Genomic DNA, 27764 nt, shown 5'->3' on the forward strand with positions numbered 1-27764 from the left:
CAGCTAATCTGCAGAGTGCAATTTTGTGTGTGTTTGTGCACCCACTTGAAACACTTTGAAGCAGTTCAGAAGTAAATTTGGATGCTTACAGTATTATTCCTCCTCTGTAATTCACCCAACTCATCAATTAGTTCCTGTCAAATTAGAGCTGGCTGTAAGCCTGTGAATACAGCAATGTTGTTCCCTTGATGAAGAGTGCAGAGATTAAATGAAATGAAAATCGCTTATTGTCACAAGTAGGCTTCAAATGAAGTTACTGTGAAAAGCCCCTAGTCGCCACATTCTGCCGCCTGTTTGGGAAAGCTGGTACGAGATTTGAATCAAGGGTTGAGCAAAGCAAGAGTTCAGAGTTATGAAATGTTTTTAATTATTCCATGGCAGTCAATGGCAGCATTTGTGCAGACTGGAAAAGAACTGGTCAATATTACTCTAGATATGAACTCTCACCAAATCCCCATTCCAATCTAGTCTGCCTTTATTGGTATTGGCACAGAGGTTTTCTTGCCAACCAAACATGAATCAATCAAGGCAGCACACGTTTACCAGTCACTAATAAGATTAGAATCATTTTAAATAGTGCAATCACATAATAACTATTAGCTAATGGGTTCACATAAAAGCATGGCTTATGTCGGAGTTATAGTTTCAGTGCTAATATTGCAATATAAATTTTACGGGTTAAATGAAATATCATTGATTGCCAAAGCCGATCTCTCACTTGCAGCATCACAAACAATGATTTCCCTTGCTCGACATCCAGCAATGTACTTCAATTCAATCCAGCAATGTACTTCAATTCAAACGCTCAAATAGTCTGCAACATTTATTTTTAAAAGGAGAAACTAGAAAGACATTCCCCAATTACAAATAGCACTCTTACAAATATTAAATTCAAACAGATGACTATTTAATAATATCCGTCATATCCTTGCATTTTGTCTGTTGAAATGTGACAAATATTAACATAGCTGCAACGTTTGATGCTGCATTTTGTAACCTACATTAAGTTTTGTTTTAGAAATAGTGGTAAGAAGCCTGGATTCTGGCTCAACTTCAAAACCTATTTTAGCAAAATAAATCAAACTAAGTAACAGTGGACAGGAATGATGTAAACAAATTTTCCAAGTTTTGCAGTAAATTTTGACCAACAGTTATTGTATCTCTTCCGATTGAACCACCCATCCCAAACCTAAGCCTGTAAAGATGGTTCTCAAAATCAAGTTAGCAGAGAAGTTTGTTACCAGACAGTGAGTTCAGATGCTCCTATAATCCTGTTCGGTGGAGTTTTTGGAGTAATTGTCTTTTGGACAAATACTTCATTTTTATCTTTAGCTGGGCAATATTTTTGGATTAATGGATTTAATACTGTCCAAGGTGAGACTAAATACCAATTCTGATTAAATATGAACCAAATACAAATGTTTACAGTAATTTTCAAGAATTTAATTTTCTAAAATCATATCTATAAAAAAAATCACCAACACACACTAATTGATCCCTCAAGTCATGCAAGGACTGGACAAAGTGTAGTCTTCTGTATAAAGGGGTTAGACTACAGGGATAACCGGCAAGGAAGATATAATTCGGTTCAATTGTTTAATGCCAAATAACAGTTACATTTTCTTGTGCCAAATATTCTATCATTAATACTTAATATATCAACAAAATTTCGGGCAAGTTGGAAAATAGTGTTTTTAAAAAAATATATATTTATTCAAGTTTTTCAACACATTTTCAACAAACCCCCCCACAAAAAGAAAGCAACAATAACGCAACAAGTAGAAATTATACACTGGATTTCCCCCATATACAGTAACCCCCCATGTAACAGTAAAAAGCACAAATAGGGGGAAAAAAAACACATTGACCCAAACACCACCCCAAGAGAAACCCCCCCGCCCCTGGGTTGCTGCTGCTGCTGACCTCCTCCTAACGCTCCGCGAGATAGTCTAGGAACGGTTGCCACCGCCTGAGGAACGCCTGCACAGACCCTCGCAAGGCAAACTTTATCCTCTCCAGTTTGATGAACCCTGCCATGTCATTGATCCAAGCTTCCACACTAGGGGGCTATTTGGTTGTGGCACAATAGATTCTCTCCATCGAGGCACCGTATAGGTGTAATTACATCACAACAAATTTACAGATTATTCCCACCTTTAAATGTAGATAAAAGAAATGAGCCCAGGTTGTCCCAAAGCACTTCATACAATCATAGAATTTACAGTGCAGAAGGCCATTTGGCTCATCGGGTCCGTACCAGCACTTGGAAAGAGCACCCTACTTAACCCCACACCTCCGCTCTATCCTCGTAACCCAGTAACCCCACCTAATCTTTTGGGCACTAAGGGGCAACTTAGCATGGCCAATCCACCTAACCTGCACATCTTTGGACTATGGGAAGAAACCAGAACACCCAGAGGAAACCTACACAGACACTGAGAGAAAGTGCAAGCTCCACAAAGTCACCAGAGGTCAGAATCGAACCTGGGTTCCTGGTGCTGTGATACAGCAGTGCCAACTACTGTGCCACTATGCCGCCTATAGCCAAGGAAGTACTGATTTTTATTTCTGCCACAAAGTACACCTTGCTCTCACAATGACCAGCTCCGGTAACACGAAAAGGTATCTGGTTATAGGTTTAAAGCAAAAAAGATGCTTACCTATTGTACTTTGCTGGCAAAACACCTCTCCCAGAGCAGATGTTCCCCATTCTGCTTTCAGACAGATTTGCATTGGGACGCTGGCGTATTTCCCAGGCTTGAGCGACCGTTGTGAAAGGCGAAACAAAGCTGAAGGTGGGTTTCTGATCGCTGCTGGTTTGCACCGGTTCTGTGCTGTACAGATAAATGGACTCCTTGCCTGCAATATGGGCTCCTGCTGCCCCATTGGCAGCTCTACAGTAACCCCTGCTGACTTGCTCTTGTTTGATGACTCCAGGAGTAACCAATTCGATGTAACTCTCCTGTTCTTGTTTCACCTCCTTGGGGGCAGTGGTTGCAGCTAGCAAAGGTGTCCAAATATTCTCCCTGCTTTCAGTAGGCCTACTCTCTAGAGTTGGCCAGGGAGCAATACACTCTTCAATTGGCTGCAGATCCACCAGACTGTCCTTGAGCAGTGGAGGCTCAGAGGACAGAGGCGACAGCAAACCCAACTCATCATCTCCGCAGAATGCGGTCAGGCTCCAGGGACTGCCTTGCTGCTTTTCCTCCCTTGGAGACGGGAAGAACTCGAGATCAGGCAGAAAATCCACTGAACTGCCATCCTCGAGGACTCCCAGAAAATCATCCTCACAACCACTTTGGTACAGGCCGACATCTGTGTCACTCTTTACTCTATTCCCTGCATCCTGCAACTCATTTAGGGCAGCAAGGCTCTGTTCCAACTCAGACAGGTCACTGGCTGCCTGGGAAAGATGTTGCTGCTGGCCACTAGCTCCATTTGCGATCCGAACTCCATCCAGTTGCTGCTTGTTACTATTGTTGCTGTCATGTGGCAAGAACTGCATTATGGGCCCAGGCATGGCTGTCATCATCTCCCCACCTTCCATTACTCCTTCACAGTCTTTCAGACTGCCACTTCCTTCACTTAAGCCAGCAACTACATTCCAGATTTGCTTCCCTGGTTTCATTTTCTCATCCTCTGCAAAATTCGCCATCACGGAGCTGGGCACTCACAGCACAATCTGCAACAAAGAAAATTACATTTCAGCTAGAGCGCTTAGCATCACAAAATAAACCGAGAAAATGAAATGAGCATCAGCTGTCAGCATCTTCCAAGAGACTTCAAACTTTCTCCAGTCTGATTCAAACATACATGCCTATCTCAATCTTAAAATCCAACTTCCCACTAATCACTACACAGTCCGAAACTCAATAACACAATTCAACTCCATCTGTGAAAACCTCTGACTTACGAGGCACAGAATGAATTCACCCTGCCATAGCAGTAAAATGACCTTAATGAAATTATATTCTCTATGAATACAATTGTAACGCATTTTCCCTCTTTGACCTCTCGGTGGTCTCTAGAAGTCTCCAAGATTCAATCCCTGGCAGCCCCTTTTTCTCATTTACATACTGTCCATCAACGACATCACCCACAGCTATGGAGACAACATCCAGATGTACGCTTGTCACATTTAAACAATTAAAAACCTTCAGACTTCTATTTCTTACTGCAATATTGGAGAATCAAAATCCAACAGCAATATAATATAGATATAATTTTCATAATAAATAGTCGAAAATCTCTTCTCAACTGTGTTTTCTGCCTTGTGAACAGTTTGGTCTATACATGTGGCATAGAGAACACTGTGCATCTCAGGACACAACAGAAAAGAAAATCTGAGTGACTAATCTCATTTTTAATTATTTAACTAAGTTTCAAACCACTTCCAAATCCCCTATCAAAGCACCTGTCGTGCATTTAGAATACTAGTCTGAACCAGCATTCATATTTAATGAACAACCTAAATGAAGTCTTTTAAGTCCAATTTGCTGTGGGTAACTGCTCAACACAAGTTTTTACTGTTGAATTTACACCTCTCTGTATCAGTCACCTGCAATGGGAAACAATGCTGTTGTTAATTTAGGCTATAATGTTTCTTAATTCTCTGGGTGGTCAATGTCTCAGTTACAATGTATACATTATGCTCACTTTTCTATGCTATCCTGCTATGACGTACCTAACAGCTAGTCTACAGACAGGTACAAGTGCTAAAACATTTACCTATTGATATTGCAACGTTTTTCCATAATCTATTGGTGCCTCCTAAAAAAAATTTCAAACAGTCCCTTATGCTGCCATTCTCTGTACATTGTAGTCTCCTTACTGATGGCTCCTTGTCTTACTGTGATTATATTTCTATGTACTATCTACATTTGCATTTCCTAACAAGACACTTTTGTCTATCTCCACAAATTATCTTTAGCTTTAATAGGCAACTGGGACCATTAGCAACCAAATGCTAATAAAACATGGCTGAAAAAAGTAACCAGTTCTCTAGAGAAACACAAAGCACGTTTAATGAATTTCAAAACAAACCTATGTCAAATGGATTGAAAAAGAGAGCATAGCAACCAACAGCGAGAAGACCCCTTAATTTAAATTTAGCCACTATTAAAAATAACAAAATATCGAAATGGTAAAACTCTAAAATGAAGAGAATAGGAAATGTGATGTTTGAAAGTAGGTACCCTTCCAGCTCAGGTGTTCACTTTCCGTTAAAGGCCTAAGAGGACTTGCAAATGCCTATCCCCACATTCGCAAGAATGATCCCCAGAATGAAGAGCTTGTCATATCAAGAGTGGTTGAGGGCTCTGGGTCTGTACTCATTGGATTTTAGACGGATGAGGGGGAAATCTTAATGAAACTTACAGGATACTAAGAGGCCTAGATAGAGTGGACATGGAGAGCCTGCTTCCACTAGTAGGAGACTAGAACCCAAGGGCACATCCTCAGACTGAAGGGACGATCCTTCAAAACAGAGATGAGGAGGAATTTCTTCAGCCAGAGGGTGGTTAATCTGTGGAACTCATTGCCGTAGAAGGCTGTGGAGGCCAAATCACTGAGTGTCTTTAAGACAGAGATGGATAGGTTCTTGATTAATATGAGGATCAGAGGTTATGGGGAGAAGGCAGGAGAATGGGGATGAGAAACATATCAGCCATGATTGAATGGTGGAGCAGACTCGATGGGCCGAATGGCCTAATTCTGCTCCCATGTCTTATGGTCTCATTCAACTCACGTATGTATCTTGCCTGGAGACTCGGTCCTGGCATTGAACTTTGATCGCAAAGATATTTACTGAGCGATGTTCACAGCCAACGGTTCAGAATGCGCTGCGCTGCCCACAATGCAAGGAGATTTTAAAGTTTGACAGAAACCCTCTGTGCTGCCAACAAACAGCTCTGTTCCTGGCACCTGCAGCACTGACAAGCTTGCACACATCAAATGACAAAGCTCGGGGGGCGGGGGATCACTGATACTGCCAGAGTCAGCACAACCCCAAAAGAGCCTGAAGAAGAAGAAAAAGTGAATTCATTCAGGTTGCTCTGTAAATCGATGGGGGCTGGTTACCTCAGCGACTCCGGCTCTCTAAACTTCATTATTTCAAAAATTGGCAGCCAGCTCATTTCACCAACTTGTGCAACAAGTGCCCCCACTCCTCTTGGTATCAGGTTTGGAGGAGGACGGACTCCCCACCCCCGGAGTCGCGATCCAGGGACAGATCGGTGTGAAACCTGCCTCAGTTTGTATTCCTCCCCCGCGGCTGGGCCAGAGCCCGCTTTACTCCCCCCGATCGCAGCCTCCGAGCCCACTGACAGCCCACGCCGCCCCGCCGAGTTGCACCCGGTTCTCCGCCCACCTCATGGCGCCGCTCGGCCTTCACGCTCTTGAAGCCCCCGACCGCGCCGCCCTCGCCCTCCTCCTCCTCCTCCTCCTCCGCCGCCGCCGCTCGTCTTTCCTTCTCGATCCTAAAATGTCCTCTTCAGCTGTCGCTCGGCCGAGAATGCGCACGCACGCACGTCAACCCCCTCTCTCCGTAGCGCGGTCACGTAACACGCCGCGCGCTCACCTCGCCCCCCCCCCCCACCCCACGCAGGCGCGCAGCCATTATGCCCCCGACGCACGGGAACACGTTGATCTCGGTGACGTCAACGGCGCTGATTTAAAGCCAAATCCCTGGCAAACAGAACAAAACCTAACATCTCGACGTTGTTCAATCTTTGAAACGAAACGCCTCGGTTCAAAGATCCGAGTTCCGCGCAGGATTAAGAGCGCGGCCGAGATGGCAGCAGATTAAAGTTGGACACCCCAAAATACTGACACGTCAAACTTTGCCCTGAAGCAACGCCGCTTTAATTAAACACATCGCAATGTCCAACTTTCACCGTCTCCGCTCGTACTGCCCGGGTGGAGGGAGAGGGAGGGGGGAGAGAGGGAGGGGGATGGATAGGGGGGGGGGGGGGGGGGGGTAAGCCCAGGATCCAAACGTTTTTCAAGATCGAAGTCTCCGCCGTGAGGGAGGCGGGAAAGAAAACGAGCAGCGTTAGATAGCGATGTATTGATCTAAAAAAACACTTCCGCTCTTTTGCCAACAATTAATCAAAATAAATAATCCTCGTCAATAACTCCATCTGAGTCGAGGCCTCGACCCCCCAACAGCAAGAATGTAGCCATTTATAAATAAATATATGTGACTCCCTCCTCAGTGGGGTGTGCAACAGTTTGGTGTCGGGTCAGCTGTCAACGCAGCCGCCTTTTGGATTTACTTTGCATCGTTTTACGCGCAATGTACCGATTTGCCAACTTACGTCCACAAACATTCGCTGCTGCTGCTGCCGCCGCGATGTAAAATCCTCAGTGAGAGCTGTCTGAGAATCAATCCATTTCTCCACAGGATCCTGAAACGTCTTGGAGCAGCAGGCAGGCGCTGACTGAAGTTGTTGCAGAGAGAGAAAGAGAGACAGCTCTCTCCGTCTCCGCCACTGAATAGCCCTGGACTGTAGGTGGAGCAATCAGGCAAATTGGCTGCAAATCATTTTGTGGATGTGCACCGCAAAATGTCACTTTCCTCTCCGTGGAAAATAAATTAATAAATGCACTCTCTGCCCGTTGCCACTGCTGAATTTGCCCAACGTTCACAAACTCTTCAGTACTTCATTCGCGCGCGTCTTTTCTCCAACCCCCTGCGGATTAAGTGAACATTTGCAGTAATTAGTTCATCACAAACGTAACACTGAGTTGCGTCAGAAGATGTGCCCCTTCCCTTACCTGTGTGTTCCATGTTTCTATCCTTCTGCCGATCTTCGGTTCTGCCGCAGTCACCTTCTCACGCCTCTTTTCTACTTTTCCTTTTGGGTGACTACGGAATGTTATAGCTAGTGAAGAAAGGAGGGACCAATGGCAGCATTTGAAAATGAAATGAAAATCGCTTATTGTCACAAGTAGGCTTCAATGAAGTTACTGTGAAAAGCCCCTAGTCGCCACATTCCGGCGCCTGTTCGGGGAGGCTGGTACGGGAATTGAACCATGCTGCTGGTCTGCCTTGGTCTGCTTTAAAAGCCAGCGACTTAGCCCAGTGTGCTAAACCATTGGGGTGGGGGATTTGTGGACCCTCTTTCCATCTTAATTTCCCTTTCTAACTATTCAGTTACTCACCCTAACTCTTCCCTTTTGAACTACCGATATACTCTTATATTTCATCCTCCCCCCTCCTGAATTTGGCAGTCATTTCAGCCAAAAACCTCAATCCCCTCCATCCACTCACAATAAGGGTCAGTGGCTAAAGGCCCCACTCGAGGCTCCATCAAGCCCAATAAGTATCCCTCTTTCCTATCCCCTCTTGATTTTCCATTTGTTCCTTCAAATAAACTTTATTTTCTTTCAAATATCAATTTAAAAATAAAATTAGAATGGGTAAAGAACTTCTTTATTTGTACAATTTGTCTGTACCTCCTCTTAGAACTACAAAGGAAATAGAACATGGAATCCAGCCATTTGGCTCAATTAGTCTGTGTATTTTCCACATGAGCAATAGACCTCATCGCATGTGCCTGTACTGTTCCAATATTCCTTCAATTTCCTTTCCTTTAAACACCTATTCTTAAATATTAACATGGTTTTCTGCTTCAGTCAGTAATATGGGTATTACATTTCACAGCATCATAATCCTCTGTGTATAACAATTTCTCCTTCCTTCTGTCCTCTAGCTCTTAGATTGGTCAACTACTGGAGACAGTCCATTTCTACTTAACCTCTTTATCAAGTTCATCATCCCTGTCAAATCTTGCCCGGATCTCTTTTGTTGTAACAAAAACAGCTCTGGTTTTTCAAGTTTTTCTTTGTATCTCCTCTTACCGAACACCATGCTTGTGAATCCCGACTGTTCTCAGCTATGGTTCGGTTGGTAGCACACTCAACTCTAAGCAAACAGGTTATGAGTTTCAGTTCTGCTCCAAAGACTTGGCCAGGACATGTGACACTCCAGTGCTATGCTGGAGACTGGCGCACAGTTGGAGGTGCCATCGTTCAGATGATCTGTTAAACTGAGGCCTTCAAGCCTAACAGATGACTGTAAAATATTCTATTTCACAGAAGAGCAATTCTCCCTGCTGTCATGTCCAATATTTTAGTCATCAACCAGTATCACAGAAATAGGTTACCTGGCCACAACTATGTTGCTGTATGTGATACATTGTGTTTGCAAATTAGTTGGTTCTTTAAAAAATATATATTTTTAAATTCTCTCCTCATACTTTCCTTATCTCCTTCCACCTTTACCTGCATCCTCTCTTTTAAAAAAAAAAATATCTATAGGTCCTATGTGTCCAGTTCATTCTTTTTGCAATTTTAGCTTGATTTTAACCTCCATTTCTCCACTGGATTTTGAAACATGAAGTTGTCTCCTTTATAGAGCATAGTAAGAAGTCTTACAACACCAGGTTAAAGTCCAACAGGTTTGTTTCAAACACTAGCTTTCGGAGCACTGCTCCTTCCTCAGGTGAATGAAGAGGTATGTTCCAGAAACATATATATAGACAAAGTCAAAGATAGAAGACAATGCTTTGAATGTGAGCATTTGCAGGTAATTAAGCCTTTACAGATCCAGAGATAGGGGTAACCCCAGGTTAAAGAGGTGTGAATTGTCTCAAGCCAGGACAGTTGGTAGGATTTCGTAAGCCCAGGCCAGATGGTGGGGGATGAATGTAATGCAACATGAATCCAAGGTCCCAGTTGAGGCCATACTCATGTGTGCGGAACTTGGCTATAAGTTTCGGCTCGGCGATTTTGCGTTGTCGCGCATGCTGAAGGCCGCCTTGGAGAACGCTTACCCGGAGATCAGAGGCTGAATGCCCTTGACTGCTGAAGTGTTCCCCGACTGGAAGGGAACATTCCTGCCTGGCGATTGTCGTGCGATATCCGTTCATCCATTGTCGCAGCGTCTGCATGGTCTCGACAATGTACCACGCTTCGGGACATCCTTTCCTGCAGCATATGAGGTAGATAACGTTGGCCGAGTCGCATGAGTATGTACCGCGTACCTGGTGGGTGGTGTTCTTACGTGTAATGGTGGTACCCATGTTGATGATCTGGCACGTCTTGCAGAGATTGCCAGCACGGTTGTTTGGTGTCGTGGTCGCTGTTCTGAAGGCTAGGTAGTTTGCTGCAAACAATGGTTGGTTTGAGGTTGTGCGGTTGTTTGAAGGCAAGTAGTGGCAAGATGTTCATCTTCATCGATGACGCGTTGAAGGCTGTGAAGAAGATGTCGTAGTTTTTCCGCTCTGGGGAAGTACTGGATGACGAAGGGTACTCTGTCGGTTGTGTCCCGTGTTTGTCTTCTGAGGAGGCCAGTGCGTTACTTTGCTGTGGCGTGTTGGAACTGTCGATCGATGAGTCGAGCGCCATATCCCGTTCGTACGAGGGCATCTTTCAGCGTCTGTAGATGTCTGTTACATTCCTTCTTGTCTGAGCAGATCCTGTGTATACAAAGGGCTTGTCCATAGGGGATGGCTTCTTTAATGTGTTTTGGGTGGAAGCTGGAGAAGTGAAGCATCGTGAGGGTATCCGTGGGCTTGCGGTAAAACAAAGTGCTGAGGTGACCGTCCTTGATGGAGATGAGTGTGTCCAAGAATGCAACCGATTTTGGAGAGGAGTCCATGGTGAGTCTGATGATGGGATGGAACTTATCGGTGTCATCGTGTAGCTGTTTCAGTGATTCTTCGCTGTGGGTCCAAAGGAAAAAAATGTTATCGATGTATCTGGTATATAACATCGGTTGAAGGTCCTGTGCGGTGAGGAGGTCTTGTTCAAACTTGTGCATGAACATGTTGGCATATTGAGGAGCGAATTTGGTCCCCATGGCTGTTCCGTGCATCTGGATGAAGAACTTATTGTCGAAGGTGAAGACATTGTGATCCATAATGAAGCGGATGAATTGCATCTGGAAATTGGCAGTTGTCGGTGTTGAGTACTGAGGCTGTTGTCCTTTATAGAAGTATATATTTAATTTCATTGCAGTGTTAATGTAAGCCGACTTGTGACAATAAAGATTATTATTATATTTGTTCTGTAACACTGCAATCTCCCTTTTGAGAATACCATAGTGTTGATCTATAGTTTCTTTTTCTATATGGACCTGAAACACTCTGGTCTCGACACCCAGGATGCTGACTCACAGTTAACTCACCTACCTGTTTACACCCATTTGATTTTTGGATTTTCCTCTTATGTTTAAAAAGTTATTTTGAACATTTAAAAAAAATCTGGTGCTGAGAAGAAAGTTTGAGTGATGAAAAAGTTCAGGAAGTGTTCAGCGTAACTTGTTGGAACCCTGTAGTCAGGAGTGCACATGCACACAGCCCCCTGTGCCTGTCACACAATGTTTTTGAACATTGAAGATATTTCTGAGAGTGCCATCTACTCTACTTGCAGAAAGATGGAGAGAGAAAAAGTGGTAGAAATTCAAACTGAAATTATTCCACTGCAGCAAAGTTTGAGTAGGTTCAAAATCCTAAACTTAACGATTATTATGTGCTGCTCCATAGCCCTTATACAGATGTTTCTTACATTCAGTTGCTTTTAGGAACTAGATTATAGGCATTGGGGGAAGAAAATAGAGAGATAAGCAGTAGAAACTCATTATGATGTAGTTTTGATCAGACCTTAGGGTTTCAGCAGTGTCCATGACTATCTGTAGTGTGACTGAAGGAAATTTTGAACAGATCCTTCACAGATGGGGAAGTGATACAAAGCCTGCCTGTCGCATTCACCCTGAATCCGCCATACCCTTTTCCTCAACCCGGATTCTCTCCCCCTCCCAACTGTGGTTGACAGGCCCCTCAACTATAGTCAATTTACTGCACTTTTGCCCTCTCCCCTTACATTCCCTGTCAGGACCGCAACAGGATTCTTCCTATTCGCCTTTTACACTCCACAGCCGCCACACTGACAGGGTTATCCTCTGCCATTTCAGTCGCCAATCACATGATGCCACTAAAAATACCATCCTCCCCTCCTCTCCCCTGTCGGCATTTGGAAGGGACTATTTCCTCTGTGACACCCTGGTCGCTTCCTCATTCACTCCCAATACCTCATCCCCTCCCCATGACATCTTCCCATGCAATTACAGGAGGTGTAACATCAGCCCTTTTATCTCCACTCTCTTCACTGTCCAAGGCCACACACACTCTTTTAAGGTGAGGCAGCAATTTGCTTGTACATCTTTCAATTTAGCATTCTGTATTCACTGGTCATAATGTAGTTTCCTCTAACCTGGGAAGAATAAATGGAGATTCGGTGACAGCTTTGCAGACATCTTCACTAAGTCCATAAGCATGACTCCTGAGATTCCAGTTGCTTACCATTTTAATTAACCTCCTTGCCCTCATGTTCATATTTCTACCCTTGGCCTGCTGTTATGTTCCATTGAAATTCAAGGCAAGCTTCAGGAACAGCACCTCATCATCCAATTAGGCACAATACACCCTCCTGGACTCAACAATGAGTTCAACAATTTCACACCATGAACTCAGTACCCCATTTTAATTCTGTTTCTTTTGCCATGTGCTGACTTAAAACTTGTTTTTCATATTTTTATTTTCAGACGGAGCTGTTCATTATTCTGGCATTCATACTCACTCTGGACAACTGTTTTGTCACTTTACTACAATCATTGCCTTTTGTGCCATGACATCTTTGTCATTTAAACTTTTATGTCCTCTGCCATCTTCAAAACCTTCAATCCACACCATTCCCCTTTTTAATGGCATAAAACCCATTAAATTTCACATTCAACGTGAAACACTAACTCTGCTTCTCTCTCCATAGACGCATCTAGATCTGTTGAATATTTACTTTTTCTTGCAAATTGGGTGGAAATTTGGTGGAAATTCTTAGTTTCACATAGTATTTGTTCATCACATTCAATGAAATATTGCAAATATCTGTGCTATATTTTGTATAGAAATAATGGAGTTATTTGGAATATACAAAATCCTCTACTGATTAAAACTATTTACTTGATAGATGATCCAGAATGTTTTAAGGCCCTTAATGACCTTTGCAAAACAGCCTGAGCCTGACCTTAAGTTTGTGGAACAATTATACTTTGTGGAACAATCATCCAGTATGTGCTGAACAACATTTGAATTTGAGGCCTTAATGGTCCATAGAATCCTATACTTTCTACTAATAATCATAGAATCCCCACAGTGCAGAAGGAGGCCATTCAACCCATCGAGTGCACTGACCCTCTGAAAGAGCAACCTACCAGTCCCACTCCCCTGCCCCATCCCCGAAACCCCACCCAGCCGCTGGACACTAATGGGCAATTTAGAATGGCCAGTCCACCTAGCCCGCACATCTTTGGACTGTGGGAGGAACCCAGAGCACCCGGAAGAAACGCACGCAGACACGAGAAGAAGGTGCAAACTCCACACAGACAATTACCCGAGGCTGGATTTGAACCTGCTATGAGGCAGCAGTTTTAACCACTGAGCCACCATGCAGCCCAATAATCACTTGGCATCTCCAGTGTTCAGGAAAGGAGACACTCACTTTGTACATAACATAGTTCCAAGGGATTTGGAAGAAATAGCATTAAAGATTCATCTAAATATTAATTTGGGGTTACCTGCACATTATGTTCTGACACCCTGATGTGTAGAACAAAGATGTAAGTTGTGCTTATATGAAAGGGTTAAGAAGGTTGCGGAAAAAACAACATAATGATAAGGGAAATATGATTCAGCAATTTCCTAATTGTTTTATTCATTTTTTTCCCCTGCTAGAATTTTTCAAAGTCTGTTGCACAATAGCCTTAAAACATTGAGATCACAGACAGCAGTTCCTATAAAAGTGAAGATTATATTGTATAATAATCTTTATTAGTGTCACAAGCAGGCTTACATTAACACTGCAATGAAGTTACTGTAAAAATCCCCTAGTTGCCACACTCCGGCGCCTGTTCGGGTACACTGAGGGAGAATTCAGAATGTCCAAATCACCTAACAGCACATTTTTCGAGACTTGTGGGAGGAAACGGGAGCCCCCGCAGAAAACCCACGCAGACACAGGGAATGTGCAGACACCACACAGACAGTGACCCAAGCCGGGAATCGAACCCGGGTCCTTGGTGCTGTGAAGCAACAATGCTAACCACTGTGCTACCATGCCGCCCATATTTCAGGGAACTGACATCTATTATTGCTGCAAGAAGAAATATTTTGACCAGTTTTCTTGTGAAACAGGCGCACCATTTGAGCAGGAAACTGAGCTTTCATACATTGTCCCCCTGTTGGCACCAAGGGTCTACATTAACTACACGGTCCTCCTGAACAGTAGTTTTCACCCAGTTAAGTTTCAAGTAGTATCTGAACACAAAGGTATCATCACCCATAACATTGATCATTATCCAGTGAACACCTGGAAATGTTTTAATTACCCAGCATTCCACAATGCCTGCTTCATCTGAGGGAGAAGAAAAATTGAATGGTTGGCTCGTCCAAGTACTGGTACTTTTGCTATTAAGTATTCTACATCAATGGCTGCTGATTCCACTGAGAAATTCCCAAATCGCATCTTAAGCCTAGAAACACCTGCATCTATTTGCTGTTCTCCAGCTGCCATCTCCACCTCCAAGAAAAGTTCATCAAGACAGCACCTCTGACAATGTACCACTCCCTCAGTGCTGCAGAGGTGCGTCAGCTGAGATTATGTGCCCAAGCCTCTGAAGTGGACAATGCACCTACAATCTCCTCACTCAGAGGTGAATGGTCTACCAACTGAGCAACAGCAAAATGAATAATTCTGATCCATCGTGGGGAATTAGACATATTGCACATGTTCAGAATACATAATCTAAAGTCAAACTCACAGAATCTTAGTCCTGAGAAAGAATGTCAAAATAAAAGGATTTTGGGATTTGCTGAAAATGCTCAGGTAAAAAGTACTGCACTAGACACAATGGATAAAATAAATCATATTATTGGGAAATACATAATTATTTGATGTTTTACTTTTTTAATGCCTATTTCAGATCTTCAAAATTTTAATTGCGGATGGAAACTATAATGATTGAAAAACATTTAGGAAAGCATTTTGAGCAAACTGTGGAATCCTGATGGCCAAATTGTGCAACCACGGGGTGATATACTCTCACTATTACTTTTAAAACTATTGTATAGTACACATTGTGACACCTGAAAAATTGAAAAGGCACTTCATATCAGCATCTACAGGAATAAAGGTTCCTTAGCTACATATAATGAGATTCAAGTGCACACCCCAAGAACTAGATTTACTATATAATAGACAGATACATATTGGGTGGGAGATCAAGTGGGGTGGAATGGTTGCTATCAGGAGGCAATGCAGTAAAACCTCCAAGAATAGATTCAAACAGAGTTGACAACTTTACTCTTCACACAGGATTTTATGACCCTCACATTGAACTCCTTCCTCTGCAATAATCTCCCAGTACTAGGCCCAATATGTAAAAGAGCATGTTACTTTATTAAAATAAGCTTAATCCCAAAGGTTCCTGAGCGGATCTCTCATCCAATCAAGCATTAACCTGTTAACTAAATATTACTTGTGTTGAATTGTGTGCCGGTGACTAGGGTTTCATTTGACCATGTATAAAACAATCCAATTAAAACTATGTGCAATTGAATTAGGAGGTGTATGCTTGTAATGTTTAACTCTGTAAATAAGTATAAAGCTGAGTAAAGATTTGTTCTAGTACTATCCTATACCAGCTGGCTTTCTAAAAGATAATGGGCGCGATTCTCCGACCCCCCCACCAGGTCAGAGAATCGCAGGGGGCCGGCGTGAATCCCGCCCCCGCTGTGTATCGAATTCTCCGCCACCGGTGATTCGGCGGGGGCGGGAATCGCGCCGCGCCGGTCAGCGGGAATCCCTCGGTGATTCTCCGGTCCGCGATGGGCCGAAGTCCCGCCGCTGTCAACCCACGCCAGCCGGCGTGGATTGAACCACCTTTGGGACGGCGGGACATGGTGGCACGGGCGGGCTCCGGGGTCCTGGGGGGGGCGATCTGGCCCCGGGGGGTGCCCCCGGGATGGGTGGCCCGCGATCGGGGCCCACCCATCCGCGGGCGGGCCTGTGCCGTGGGGGCACTCTTTTCCTTCCGCCTTCGCCATGGTCTCCACTATGGCGGAGGGGGAAGAGACTTCCTCTACTGCGCATGCGCGGGGATGCCTTGAGCGGCCGCTGATGCTCCCGCGCATGCGGGGCACCAAAGGCCTTTCCCGCCAGCTGGCGGGGCGGAAATCAGTCCGGTGTGGGCCTAGCCCCTCAAGGTAAGGGCTCGGCCCCTCAAGATGTGGAGAATTCTGCACCTTCGGGGCGGCGCAATGCCAGACTGATTCGCGCCGTTTTGGCTCCGGTCGGCGGACATCGCGCCGATTACGGAGAATCCCACCCAATGTTCCCATCTCACAGTGGTTCTGCACTCTGATCCAAAAATTGGGGCTGTTGTTTTTGCATGTGATTGTGTAATGAACCAAAGACCCCAAGTGAGAGGATCGGACAGAAGATATAAAGATTTTGGATGAGATTATTGGAGAAAGTGAGTAGCTTTGTGTATGTGGGGTAAGTGGCGGCAGAAGATGGGAATGGGTATTAAGCAATGGATTAGCTCTGATTGAAGTAATTGGAGGAAGTCCAATGGAGGTTATGGAATAGAAGAGTACCACTGAAACTGAAAGGAAGAATCTACAAAATAAGATTTACAAGACTGGCCTTGTTTTATAGTGCAGAAATTTGGGCAACATCAAGAAGAAAGGAATAACGGCAGAATATGGATACTGTGATGGACACGTGGAGTGACGAGAAAGGTCAAGATCAGGAATCAGAACATTAGAGGGCTAGTGAAAATTATGGAAGCATCGAAGAAAATAGCTGAGAAGATACTGAAATGTCTGGTCATCTGTTGTGGAGAGAGAGGACATGTAGTGACTGGTGAGTGATGAAGATGGGTCTTCCACGATTTAAACACAATAGGGAGATTGAAAAGAATGGGTGACAGACAGGGGAATATGGAGAAAGGTGATCAACCAGCAGTGCGGGGACTCCAAGAAAGTGGGAGAAGTTGAAAGAAGAAAGCGTGATGAACAAACATGATGCAAGATTTAGCCGTACATTTAACGGTAAATACAAGAAGACAGTTAAAAAGATAAATATGGTAAGTTTCACTGTTAGCTCACAATGTTAGTCCACAGCAGCATAGTTCAGATGTGGGGACCAGCCTGCCTGATTCACAATACTTTTGATTGTTAATTTTCGTCAGTAGAATTGGTGACTGGAAGCCTTGCCTTGTAAAGTCTACCTTTAATCGTAACAAACCCCAATGCAACACTTTGTCAGATAACTTATATGAAATTGTAGCAAATCATAGATCATAGAATTTACAGTGCAGAAGGAGGCCATTCGGCCTATCGAGTCTGCACCGGCTCTTGGAAAGAGCACCCTACCCAAGATCAACACCTCCACCCTATCCCCATAACCCAGTAATCCCACCCAACACTAAGGGCAATTTTGGACACTAAGGGCAATTTATCATGGCCAATCCACCTAACCTGCACATCTTTGGACTGTGGGAGAAAACCGGAGCACTCGGAGGAAACCCACGCACACACGGGGAGAATGTGCAGACTCCACACAGACAGTGACCCATGTTGGAATCGAACCTGGGACCCTGGAGCTGTGAAGCAATTGTGCTATCCACAATGCTACCGTGCTGCCCCATTGTTATGAATAATAGCCTACAGTGTAACAGACACTGAATAAATTAAATGAACCAGAAGTGATTTGGAGACTGGTAAAACTGATTTTAAATGTATCAACCATTCATAAAATCATACTCTTTGTTTCTTTATTCAGCAAAACAGTTTCAAGGGGACATTAAGATGAAGAGCAAGTATCTAAAATAAATCATGAAAACTGTTGCACCAGTTGTCGATGATACTTAGGTCACCTATTTAAATTGCCTGTGAATACATATTTCATCTACCCAGAAAAAATAACGACTGAAATAACTACAAACAATTCAAAGTCCAGGTGCATTACTCATAACAATTTTTGCATCAATGGATGGTCAAACAGGAACACTATGCCAGTGATTATGTAATCTGCACTTGCTGTCTATGAAGCCAACACGGTAGCACGGTGGCAGGTGGCACAGAAGGACCAAAGTGAAGTGTAAGCATACAGAATTTCCTGAGGTCAGCCTCATTGTGTATGTATAGCAAGCAAGCTTCTAGCTACAATTGTCTGATGGCAGGATGTCTATTTGCTGGAGGACATGCAAAAAAGAAATTGCAGCTGCAGCTTTCAAAGACTTAAAGACTTTTCTCAGCATCACCATCTTCAGATGTTACTTTGGAGTGCTTTTGCAAAAACCGCAGTAATGAAGGGGTGGTCTCTTTGAGATGTCTGTGCCTCCTTCCCATTATAGTACATGTAATATGCTGAAAGATGGGCGACCACCAGGAAGATTAATGAATGAACGGTTTATTAAAGTAAGAAACTATGTACATGACTCCAAACTCCCAACTAACTGGGAAACCTGTACACTGCCCCCAGGGTTTGCACGCTCCAGCCCAATTGGCCAATCGGGTCAGATGGCCCTACAGCAACTCGCTCCCTTAAAGGGGCACACTACCACATCCCTCCTCCTTTAAATTGCTGATCAACTTTCTTCAAATAACAAAGGAACCATTTACAAAAATATTCAACAAGTCGCTCTCAAAACAATCTCTTATAAGGTAAGTCAGTCAGTGGACTTCTTAATCCTTTTAGTGTGCCACAATTCATTGACGGGTACTTCAGCAGTAGAGGTAACTACGGTTTGAATCTCAACGGGTTTACTTTCGATTTGAGAAGGTGAACCCATACAGTAGTTTCCCCAGTTCCCCCAAGAACATTACTGGGTTTGTCCTCAGGGTAGCTAGCTGCAACATTACTTTAATCCGTAACCATATCACTGACTATCCAGGTTGTTCTACTGGTTCTGTGTGTGGTTCTCTCCTCCTCAAATGGTCCAGGTATTTTTAACCTTCTCCCTTGAACCTCTAACTCATGCGATGCTGGACTTGTTTTGGCCACAACCGTTCCTGGACCAACATCAAAATTCTTCACATAAACTAAATCATCCACCTCAAATGTTGTTTCAGCTTTCTTTGAGTCATGGTGAATTTCTGTTTGTTCTATTTAGCCTCCACCCCAAATGTAGAAATATAAGATCCAATTGTGTTCTAATGCTTCTCTCCATTAGTAACTTAGTGGGTGTAACACCTGTGGTGACATGGGGTGTAGTTTGGAAGGTGAGCAGGAACCAGGTCAGTCTGAGTTTTAATGGGGCTGATGACTTTTTTCATGGTGGCTTTGAGTGTTTGGACGGCTCTCTCAGCCAGTCCATTTGAAGCAGGGAGGTAGGGAGCAATTCAAATATGTTGAGTGCCATTGGTTCTTATAAAATGTTGAAATTCTTCACTTGTAAAAGCAGTCCTATTATCTGAGAGAAAAAGCTCAGGCAACCCGTGGGTGGCAAATGTCTGTCACAATTTCTCTAGTGTTGCTGATAAGGCCGTTGGCTTCATTTTGTGTAATTCCAACCACTTGGAATGAGCATCAATGATAAGCAAGAACATGGAGCTCATAAATGAGCCCTTGAAGCCGACACGTAATCTCACCCAGGGTCACCCTGACCACTCCCAAATGTACATGAGGGTTACTGTTATAACCTGCCTACTGACGATTGGCTGGGGACTAATGATTATCCCACAATCCTATGGGAGTATGAACTTCCCCAATGAGGGGGGCGGAGAAACTCCTACTATAAATAAGCTGGCCAGTCCAGGAACCAAGAGGAAGGAGAAGGTAGCAAGGGAAGTTACTGCTACGACTATGTATATATTGTTATAGTAAATAAACTTTATTATTTTGTATCCTTAAAACTCGTGCTGGATTCTTCGGGGCCTTTACAAAACTGGCGACGAAGGTAAAAGTGAATAGCTGTCTACACTGCTGAAGCCACCTCCCTGGATTTTTGTTGGATACAGGTTGGAAGTTGTTTTCTATTATACCATGCCTCTGTACGGACGTTTGGATGTTTTTGATGCTGCGCTGGAAAGCTGGAACCAGTACACACAACGGATGCGTTACTATTTCCGGGCAAACAATATCACTGAAAACGAGTGCCAGGTGGTCATATTGCTCACCGCCTGCGGGCCGCATACGTTTGGGGTGATTAGGAGCCTTACGTACCAACTGCGCCGGACACCAAAACGTTTGACGAACTTGTGAATATAGTGGGGCAACACTTTAACCCAACCCCGTCCACGATAGTCCAGCGTTACCGGTTTAATACCGCTGAGAGGACCCCTGGAGAATCCCTTGCCGATTTTTTATCCAGGCTACGCATGGATTGCGGAATACTGTGACTATGGTGAGACCTTGTCAGAAATGTTACGCGACCGTTTGGTTTGCGGTATTAACAATGCGGCCACCCAGAGAAAGTTGTTAGCGGAGCCAACATTGACTTTTCAACAGGCAATACAAATAGTCTTGTCCCGAGAGAGCGCAGAGCGAGGAGTACAGGAGCTACAGGGAATGGAAGTGCATGCCTTGGGGCGAAACCCTTTCCGCCCAAAAATGTCCCCCCGCACTCCTGCGGTACCTTGGGCGAGGCAACGACCAGACCGACGCCAGTGGCCATCGGACATTCCTCCCCGAAGGGATCCTTCTCCAGAGCCAATGGATGAGGAGCCATGTCCGTGTCAGACTTGTAGGCGCCGACCCCGTCGCGGACGGCGGTCCTGGGGACGCCAGAGGCGCCGTCGTTCCGACCGAAACTGGGACCAGCCCAGGGGCCGTAACTGGGACCAGCCCAGAGGCCGTACCTTCCATGTGGATGAACCTGCGGTGACCACCCCTGAGGACGTGGAGACGGAGGATGACTGCCTGCAGCTGCATTGTGTGGCAGCTCCCCGTGTGGCCCCCATTAAGGTGACAGTACGGGTCAATGGCCACCCGCTGGAGATGGAGTTGGATACTGGCGCAGCGGTCTCCGTGATCGCCCAGAGGACATTCGACCGCATCAAGCAGGGTATACAGACCCTTACACTAACTGACTCACAGGCCAGGTTGGCCACCTACACGGGGGAACCACTGGACATTGCAGGAACTACAATGACCCCTGTTGTCTATGGACGCCAGGAGGGGCGTTTCCCACTTATCGTAGTGCGTGGCCATGGGCCCAGCCTGTTGGGTCGGGACTGGTTGCGCCATTTGCGGTTGCAATGGCAGCACATCCTCCAAACAGTTTCTGGAGGGTTGACTGAGGTGCTAGGACGATATCCAGAGGTATTCCAGCCTGGTCTGGGGAAAATAAAAGGGGCCGTAGCCCGTATCCAAGTTGAACCAGGAGCCACACCGCGCTATTTCCGGGCGCGCCCAGTGCCTTACGCTTTGCTCGAGAAGGTAGAAGGGGAGCTCACTCGTTTGGAGAGTTTGGGTATTATCAGGCCTGTCCGTTTTGCTGACTGGGCAGCACCAATTGTGCCAGTAATGAAGCCAGATGCCACAGTTCGCTTGTGTGGCGACTATAAACTTACAGTGAATACAGTTTCCCGACTCGACCGATACCCAATGCCTCGCATAGAGGATCTCTACGCGAAACTTGCAGGCGGACTCTCATTCACAAAATTAGATATGAGTCACGCCTACCTGCAGTTGGAGCTGGACCCTGCCTCCCGACCATATGTAACAATTAACACACACCGGGGCCTGTATGAATATACACGGTTGCCCTTTGGAGTATCCTCTGCCTGCGCAATTTTTCAACGTGTTATGGAGGGCATTTTGAGAGGTTTACCACGTGTGGCTGTCTACCTAGATGACGTGTTGATTACAGGGACGTCGGAGCAAGAGCATTTGGAAAATCTGGAGGCTGTCCTTAAACGCCTTTCGGAGGCTGGAGTCCGTTTACGTCACACAAAGTGCGTATTTCAGGCAAAAGAAGTAGTCTACCTAGGTTATCGGGTGGACCGCGAGGGTCTGCACCCCGTCGCAGAGAAGGTGCGTGCAATTCAACATGCCCCCACCCCGACTGACACTTCGCATCTTCGTTCTTTTCTCGGTCTCGTAAACTATTACGGGAAGTTCCTCCCCAATCTGGCAACTACGCTGGCCCCCTTACACCTGCTGCTAAAGAAAAATCACACCTGGGTTTGGGGTCAGCCGCAAGAAACCGCTTTCCGGCGGGTAAAGCAACAATTGTCGTCGTCTGGGTTACTAACCCACTATGATCCGGGAAAGCCTTTGCTCGTCACATGTGATGCATCCCCGTATGGTATTGGGGCTGTCCTGTCCCACAAGATGGAGAACGGGGCCGAGCGACCGATAGCTTTCGCCTCCCGCACATTGACTGCAGCGGAGAAGAAGTACGCGCAGATCGAGAAGGAGGGCCTGGCAGTGGTTTTCGCGGTGAAACGCTTCCACCAGTATGTGTACGGCCGCCATTTCACTATCGTGACTGATCATAAGCCCCTGCTGGGACTCTTCAGAGAGGATAAGCCGATACCGCCCATTGCTTCTGCACGGATCCAGCGCTGGGCTTTGTTGCTTGCTGCATATGAGTATTCTCTGGAGCACAAACCAGGTACGCAGATAGCAAATGCCGACGCACTGAGCCGATTGCCTTTATCGACCGGCCCCATGTCAACCCCCACGACCGGTGAGGTGGTCGCAACCCTAAATTTTATGGACACCTTGCCTGTCACGGCATCACAGATCCGTGAGTGGACCCAGATGGAGCCAGTCCTGTCAAAGGTTCGGCACATAGTCCTGTATGGTGGGCAGCATAGACAGCTCCCAGGCGAGTTACGGGCATTTTCCTCCAAGCTGTCAGAGTTCAGCGTGGAAGACGGCATCCTCTTGTGGGGGACGCGTGTGGTTGTCCCGGAAAAAGGCCAGGAGCTGATATTATCAGACTTGCACAATGGGCATCCGGGCGTGACCAAGATGAAAATGTTGGCCCGGAGTTATGTCTGGTGGCCAGGCCTCGACACCGACATTGAGAAGGTGGCCCAAAACTGCTCCATTTGCCAGGAGCATCAGAAGCTTCCGCCGGCCGCGCCCCTACATCACTGGGAATGGCCAGGGCGGCCTTGGGCACGCTTACATGCAGATTTCGCAGGCCCTTTTCAGGGATCCATGTTCCTCCTACTAATTGACGCCCAGTCCAAATGGCTGGAGGTGCATAAGATGCAGGGGACAACGTCCTGCGCAACAATTGAAAAAATGCGTTTATCATTTAGCACGCATGGCCTCCCCGAGGTGCTGGTCACGGATAATGGCACTCCATTCACGAGTGAGGAGTTTGCTAGGTTTACAAAGATGAACGGCATCCGCCATATCCGCACTGCCCCTTACCACCCGGCTTCAAATGGGTTGGCAGAGCGTGCAGTGCAAACATTCAAAAGAGACCTAAAGAAGCAGTCTTCCGGATCAATGGACACGAGACTGGCTCGGTTTTTGTTTACGTACAGGACCACCCCCCATACAGTGACTGGGGTAGCTCCCGCAGAACTCCTAATGGGCCGGAGACTTCGCACCCGCCTTAGTATGGTCTTCCCGGACATTGGCGCAAAAGTACGCCGCACACAAGACCGGCAGGGACCGGGATTGTCTCAGCATCGTCCGATTCGGCAGTTTGCGCCCGGTGACCCAGTATTCGTGCGGAATTTTGCTGGTGGTGCCCAATGGGTTCCTGGGGTAATCCTTCGCCAAACGGGCCCTATATCGTACCAAGTGCAAGCCCAGGGTCGTCTCCAGCGAAAACATGTAGACCACGTCCGGTCCAGAAGATCATCCCCGCAAAAGATTCCCCGCCCCCGGAGCTCAGTTCAACAGCGGCAAAGACCACAAACAAGGGAAGGTAGTCCTCCAAATCTTCCACTGGTGCCTCACTCAAAGCCTGCGCAGGTCATGACGGGACCGAATGGGGACAGAGACGCTGACATGACGGAGGCAGCAGACTCTGACTCCGAGATGGAGACACAGGATGAATCAGAGGGGAAATCCTCGGGTCCACAGGCCGTGGATGTACAACCGCGCCGTTCATCACGGAAGCGCCGGTCTCCGTCTCGTTATACGCCGCCTGATCCAGCGCCACGTGCAAATGGCGTCCGGCCTGCGGCCAAACGAGTTCGACGCCTTCCTTCGCCAGGGCCTACGGTGGATTCCTTGGACTTTGGGGGGGAGGGATGTTATAACCTGCCTACTGACGATTGGCTGGGGACTAATGATTATCCCACAATCCTATGGGAGTATGAACTTCCCCAATGAGGGGGGCGGAGAAACTCCTACTATAAATAAGCTGGCCAGTCCAGGAACCAAGAGGAAGGAGAAGGTAGCAAGGGAAGTTACTGCTACGACTATGTATATATTGTTATAGTAAATAAACTTTATTATTTTGTATCCTTAAAACTCGTGCTGGATTCTTCGGGGCCTTTACAAAAGTTACAATGGCAAATATTCCTGCATTTAACACTGGTCACATTCTTTGACCAGATTCCCTATGTTGATATCCATCGTGGGCCACTACATGTAACTGCTTGAGAGCACGTTGATCATCCCAGGACGGGCACAGTGTAGCTCTCATAACAATAGTTTTCTAGCGGGGGTGAGAATGACTACCTTTGCACCACATCATAATATTCCATCTTCACAACTTAACTTGTCTTTTCTCATCTGAAAGGGTCGTAGCAGCGCACACCTATGATCATTATGCAAGCCATGAAGGACTATGTACTTGACTCAAGGTAATAAGAGGTCTTTTGGGTCCAAAGCTTGGCCTGCCTTGTCAACACTGGCAATGTATCAAGAAAGTGCAAAGCAAGAACGATCTCCTGTGGTACTGGTGGAGGTGGTAGACTCTGAGATAGGGGAAGATGACTCAAAACATCCAGGTTCGAAATGTGGGTGTCCGCCCTATGTTAAAATGTGAGTGGTAGGCTGCTAGCAATAGAGTCCTGTGTTGGACCCTAACTGGAGCTATGGGGTGGGGTGCGGGGGTGGGGGGGGGGGGGGGGGGGGGGATGGTGAGGAATGGCTTTATCCTCCCTAAATAACCACAAAAGGGGTTTGTGGTCAGTAACAACTGTGAAGTGTCATCCATAGACATATTGGCAGAACGTTTTGACTCCAAATATTACGGCTAGTCCCTCCTTTTCAATTTGGGAGTAAACTTGTTCAGCACTGGTGAAAGTCCTCGAGACTTGATGATAGGCCTTTCTGCACCATCTTCCATCTTATGGGCCAAAACCACCCCTATTCCATAAAGGGATGCATTGCAGGTAAGGATTATTTCCTTTGATAGATTAAAATGGACCAAGAGACTGGATAACTGTAAAGCTAGTATAATCTGTTTAAAGGGTCTTTATGATGCTCTTTCCAATACCACCTCTGGTGCTTCTTGCGTAGTATGTGTAAGGGTGCGAACATTGTGGAAAGATTGGGAATAAATCTGCTGTAATAGTTCACCATTCCTAAAAAGGATTTAAATTCCGACGTATTTTTGGGGGCCAGTGCATCCTTAATTGCATTGATTTTCTCCTCCATGGGGTGCAGCCCTTTGGTCTCTAGTCTGAATCCTAGGTATGTCACCTCATGAGCTTTGAACATACATTTTTCTCTTCTCAGCCTTACTCCAGCTTACTCTTTTTAAAACTTCTTCGAGATTTGCTAGGTTCTCTTCTTCAGGTGCCCCTGTAATCAGTATGTCAAACAGCTGGACAATCATCTTGGGTAAGTCCTGTAGTAAACTATCCATCATGCGCTGGAATATCGCACAGGCAGATGAGACACTGAAGGGTAACCAGGTATACAGGTATAAGCCTTTGTTGGTATTTAGGGTAACAAATTCCCTGGAAGTTTCATCTAAGTCTCATTCTTGATACACATGACGCATATCAAGTTTGGTGTAAATTAAACCTCCTGCTAATTTATCATATAATCTTCAATTTTTGGTATTGGGTACTGGTCCTACTCAAGTCCACACCTCCACCACATCCCCTCAACCCAGTAACCCCACCTAATCTTTTTGGACACTAAGGGCAATTTAGCACGGCCAATCCACCTAACCTGCACATCATTGGACTGTAGGAGGAAACCGGAGCACCCGGAGGAAACCCACGCAGACACGGGAGAACGGCCAGAGTCCGCATAAACAGTGGCCCAAGCTGGGAATCAAACCTGGGACCCTGAAGCTGTGAAGCAACAGTGGTAACCACTGTGCTACCGTGTGTTATGGGCCAGTGTTCAGAGAACCCCAAAGTGTATCATGGAGTTCACCTGACCCACAACTTTGAATAGATTGTGGTATGGGGAGCACACGGCCCACTCTACAGGTGTGGTACAGCAAAAATGGAAAAGTATTTTTTTAAGCAAAACAATGTTTATTCTATGAACCCAAGTTAACCTTTTAAAATATACTGTGAACATCTTAGCAACCATTAATTCAAATACAACCCCCAAAGAATACAACACTAAGTGGGGCTGTTTAGCACGGGGCTAAATCTCTGGCTTTGAAAGCAGACCAAGGCAGGCCAGCAGCATGGTTCAATTCCCGAACCAGCCTCCCCGAACAGGTGCTGGAATGTGGCGACTAGGGGCTTTTCATAGTAGCATCATTTGAAGCCTACTTGTGACAATAAGTGATTTTGGGGCAGCACGATAGCATTGTGGATAGCACAATTGCTTCACAGCTCCAGGGTCCCAGGTTCGATTCCCGGCTTGGGTTACTGTCTGTGCGGAGTCTGCACATTCTCCCCGTGTGTGCATGGGTTTCCTCCGGGTGCTCCGGTTTCCTCCCACAGTCCAAAGATGTGCAGGTTAGGTGGACTGGCCATGCTAAATTGCCCTTAGTGTCCAAAATTGCCCTTAGTGTTGGGTGGGGCTACTGGGTTATGGGGATAGGATGGAGGTGTGGACCTTGGGTCGGGTGCTCTTTCCGAGAGCCGGTGCAGACTCGGTGGGCCGAATGGCCTCCTTCTGCACTGTAAATTCTATGATCATCAGTAAGCTGTCCTTTTAGCATCCAGAAAACGTTTTAAAAAACCTTTAAACAGAAGCACATCAGGTTAAGATCATTACTGTTATTAGTTTTAAATCACCAGGATCGATTTACAGTCTTTAGATTACAGAGAGACTCTAATAGACCTTCTGGCTGTGACTGCAGCTATCCAGCTCTGAAAATGAAACTAAAACACACCCTGCAGCAAACAGCCTAAAACGAAAGTAAAAAGCTGACAGACAGCCTAGATCCACCCACACTCTGACATCACTGCAGTAATATGAGCAGCCAAACATTTCTTAAAGCGACATTCTCATGACATGTGCCACCCATAAATTCTTACAATTTTTAAAATCACAAACAGGGCTCTCCATTAATGTTTTTCCTCTCTGTGAAGAAACCATCCCTCCCCAACCACAAAACTGAATGAACACCAGTGAAAATGTTGAACATCATAAATATCCAACTCCTAGTTTCACAGTCGAAAGAATTTGGAGCACACGCAAATTTATTAATCAAGAACATTTCTATCTCTGTCTTAAAGACACACAGTGACTTGGCCTCCACAGCCTTCTGTGGCAATGAGTTCCACAAATTCACCACCCTCTGGCTGATGAAATTCCTCCTCATCTCTGTTTTAAAGGATCGTCCCTTCAGTCTGAGG

At 45.7% G+C, this 27764-nt stretch overlaps 1 protein-coding gene across 2 annotated transcripts in view; it reads right to left on the bottom strand.

Moving 5' to 3' along the window:
- LOC140426994 (glucocorticoid receptor-like) overlaps positions 1-7492 on the bottom strand; it is a 170231-nt gene extending 162739 nt beyond the window's left edge. The window contains exons 1-2 of one of the 2 annotated variants that reach the window (XM_072512350.1): positions 7317-7492; positions 2661-3682 (exon numbers count right to left, since the gene is read on the bottom strand). In XM_072512350.1, coding sequence (XP_072368451.1) covers positions 2661-3655 — 995 coding nt within the window. In that variant the 5' untranslated portion in view covers positions 3656-3682; positions 7317-7492. Of the gene's footprint in view, positions 1-2660; positions 3683-6367; positions 6451-7316 lie in introns of those variants that run through there. The other variant, XM_072512349.1, reaches the window with a different exon arrangement.
- Positions 7493-27764: the final 20272 nt, after the last annotated feature.

Source organism: Scyliorhinus torazame, chromosome 7, assembly GCF_047496885.1.
Source record: "Scyliorhinus torazame isolate Kashiwa2021f chromosome 7, sScyTor2.1, whole genome shotgun sequence".
Lineage (NCBI taxonomy): Eukaryota > Metazoa > Chordata > Chondrichthyes > Carcharhiniformes > Scyliorhinidae > Scyliorhinus > Scyliorhinus torazame.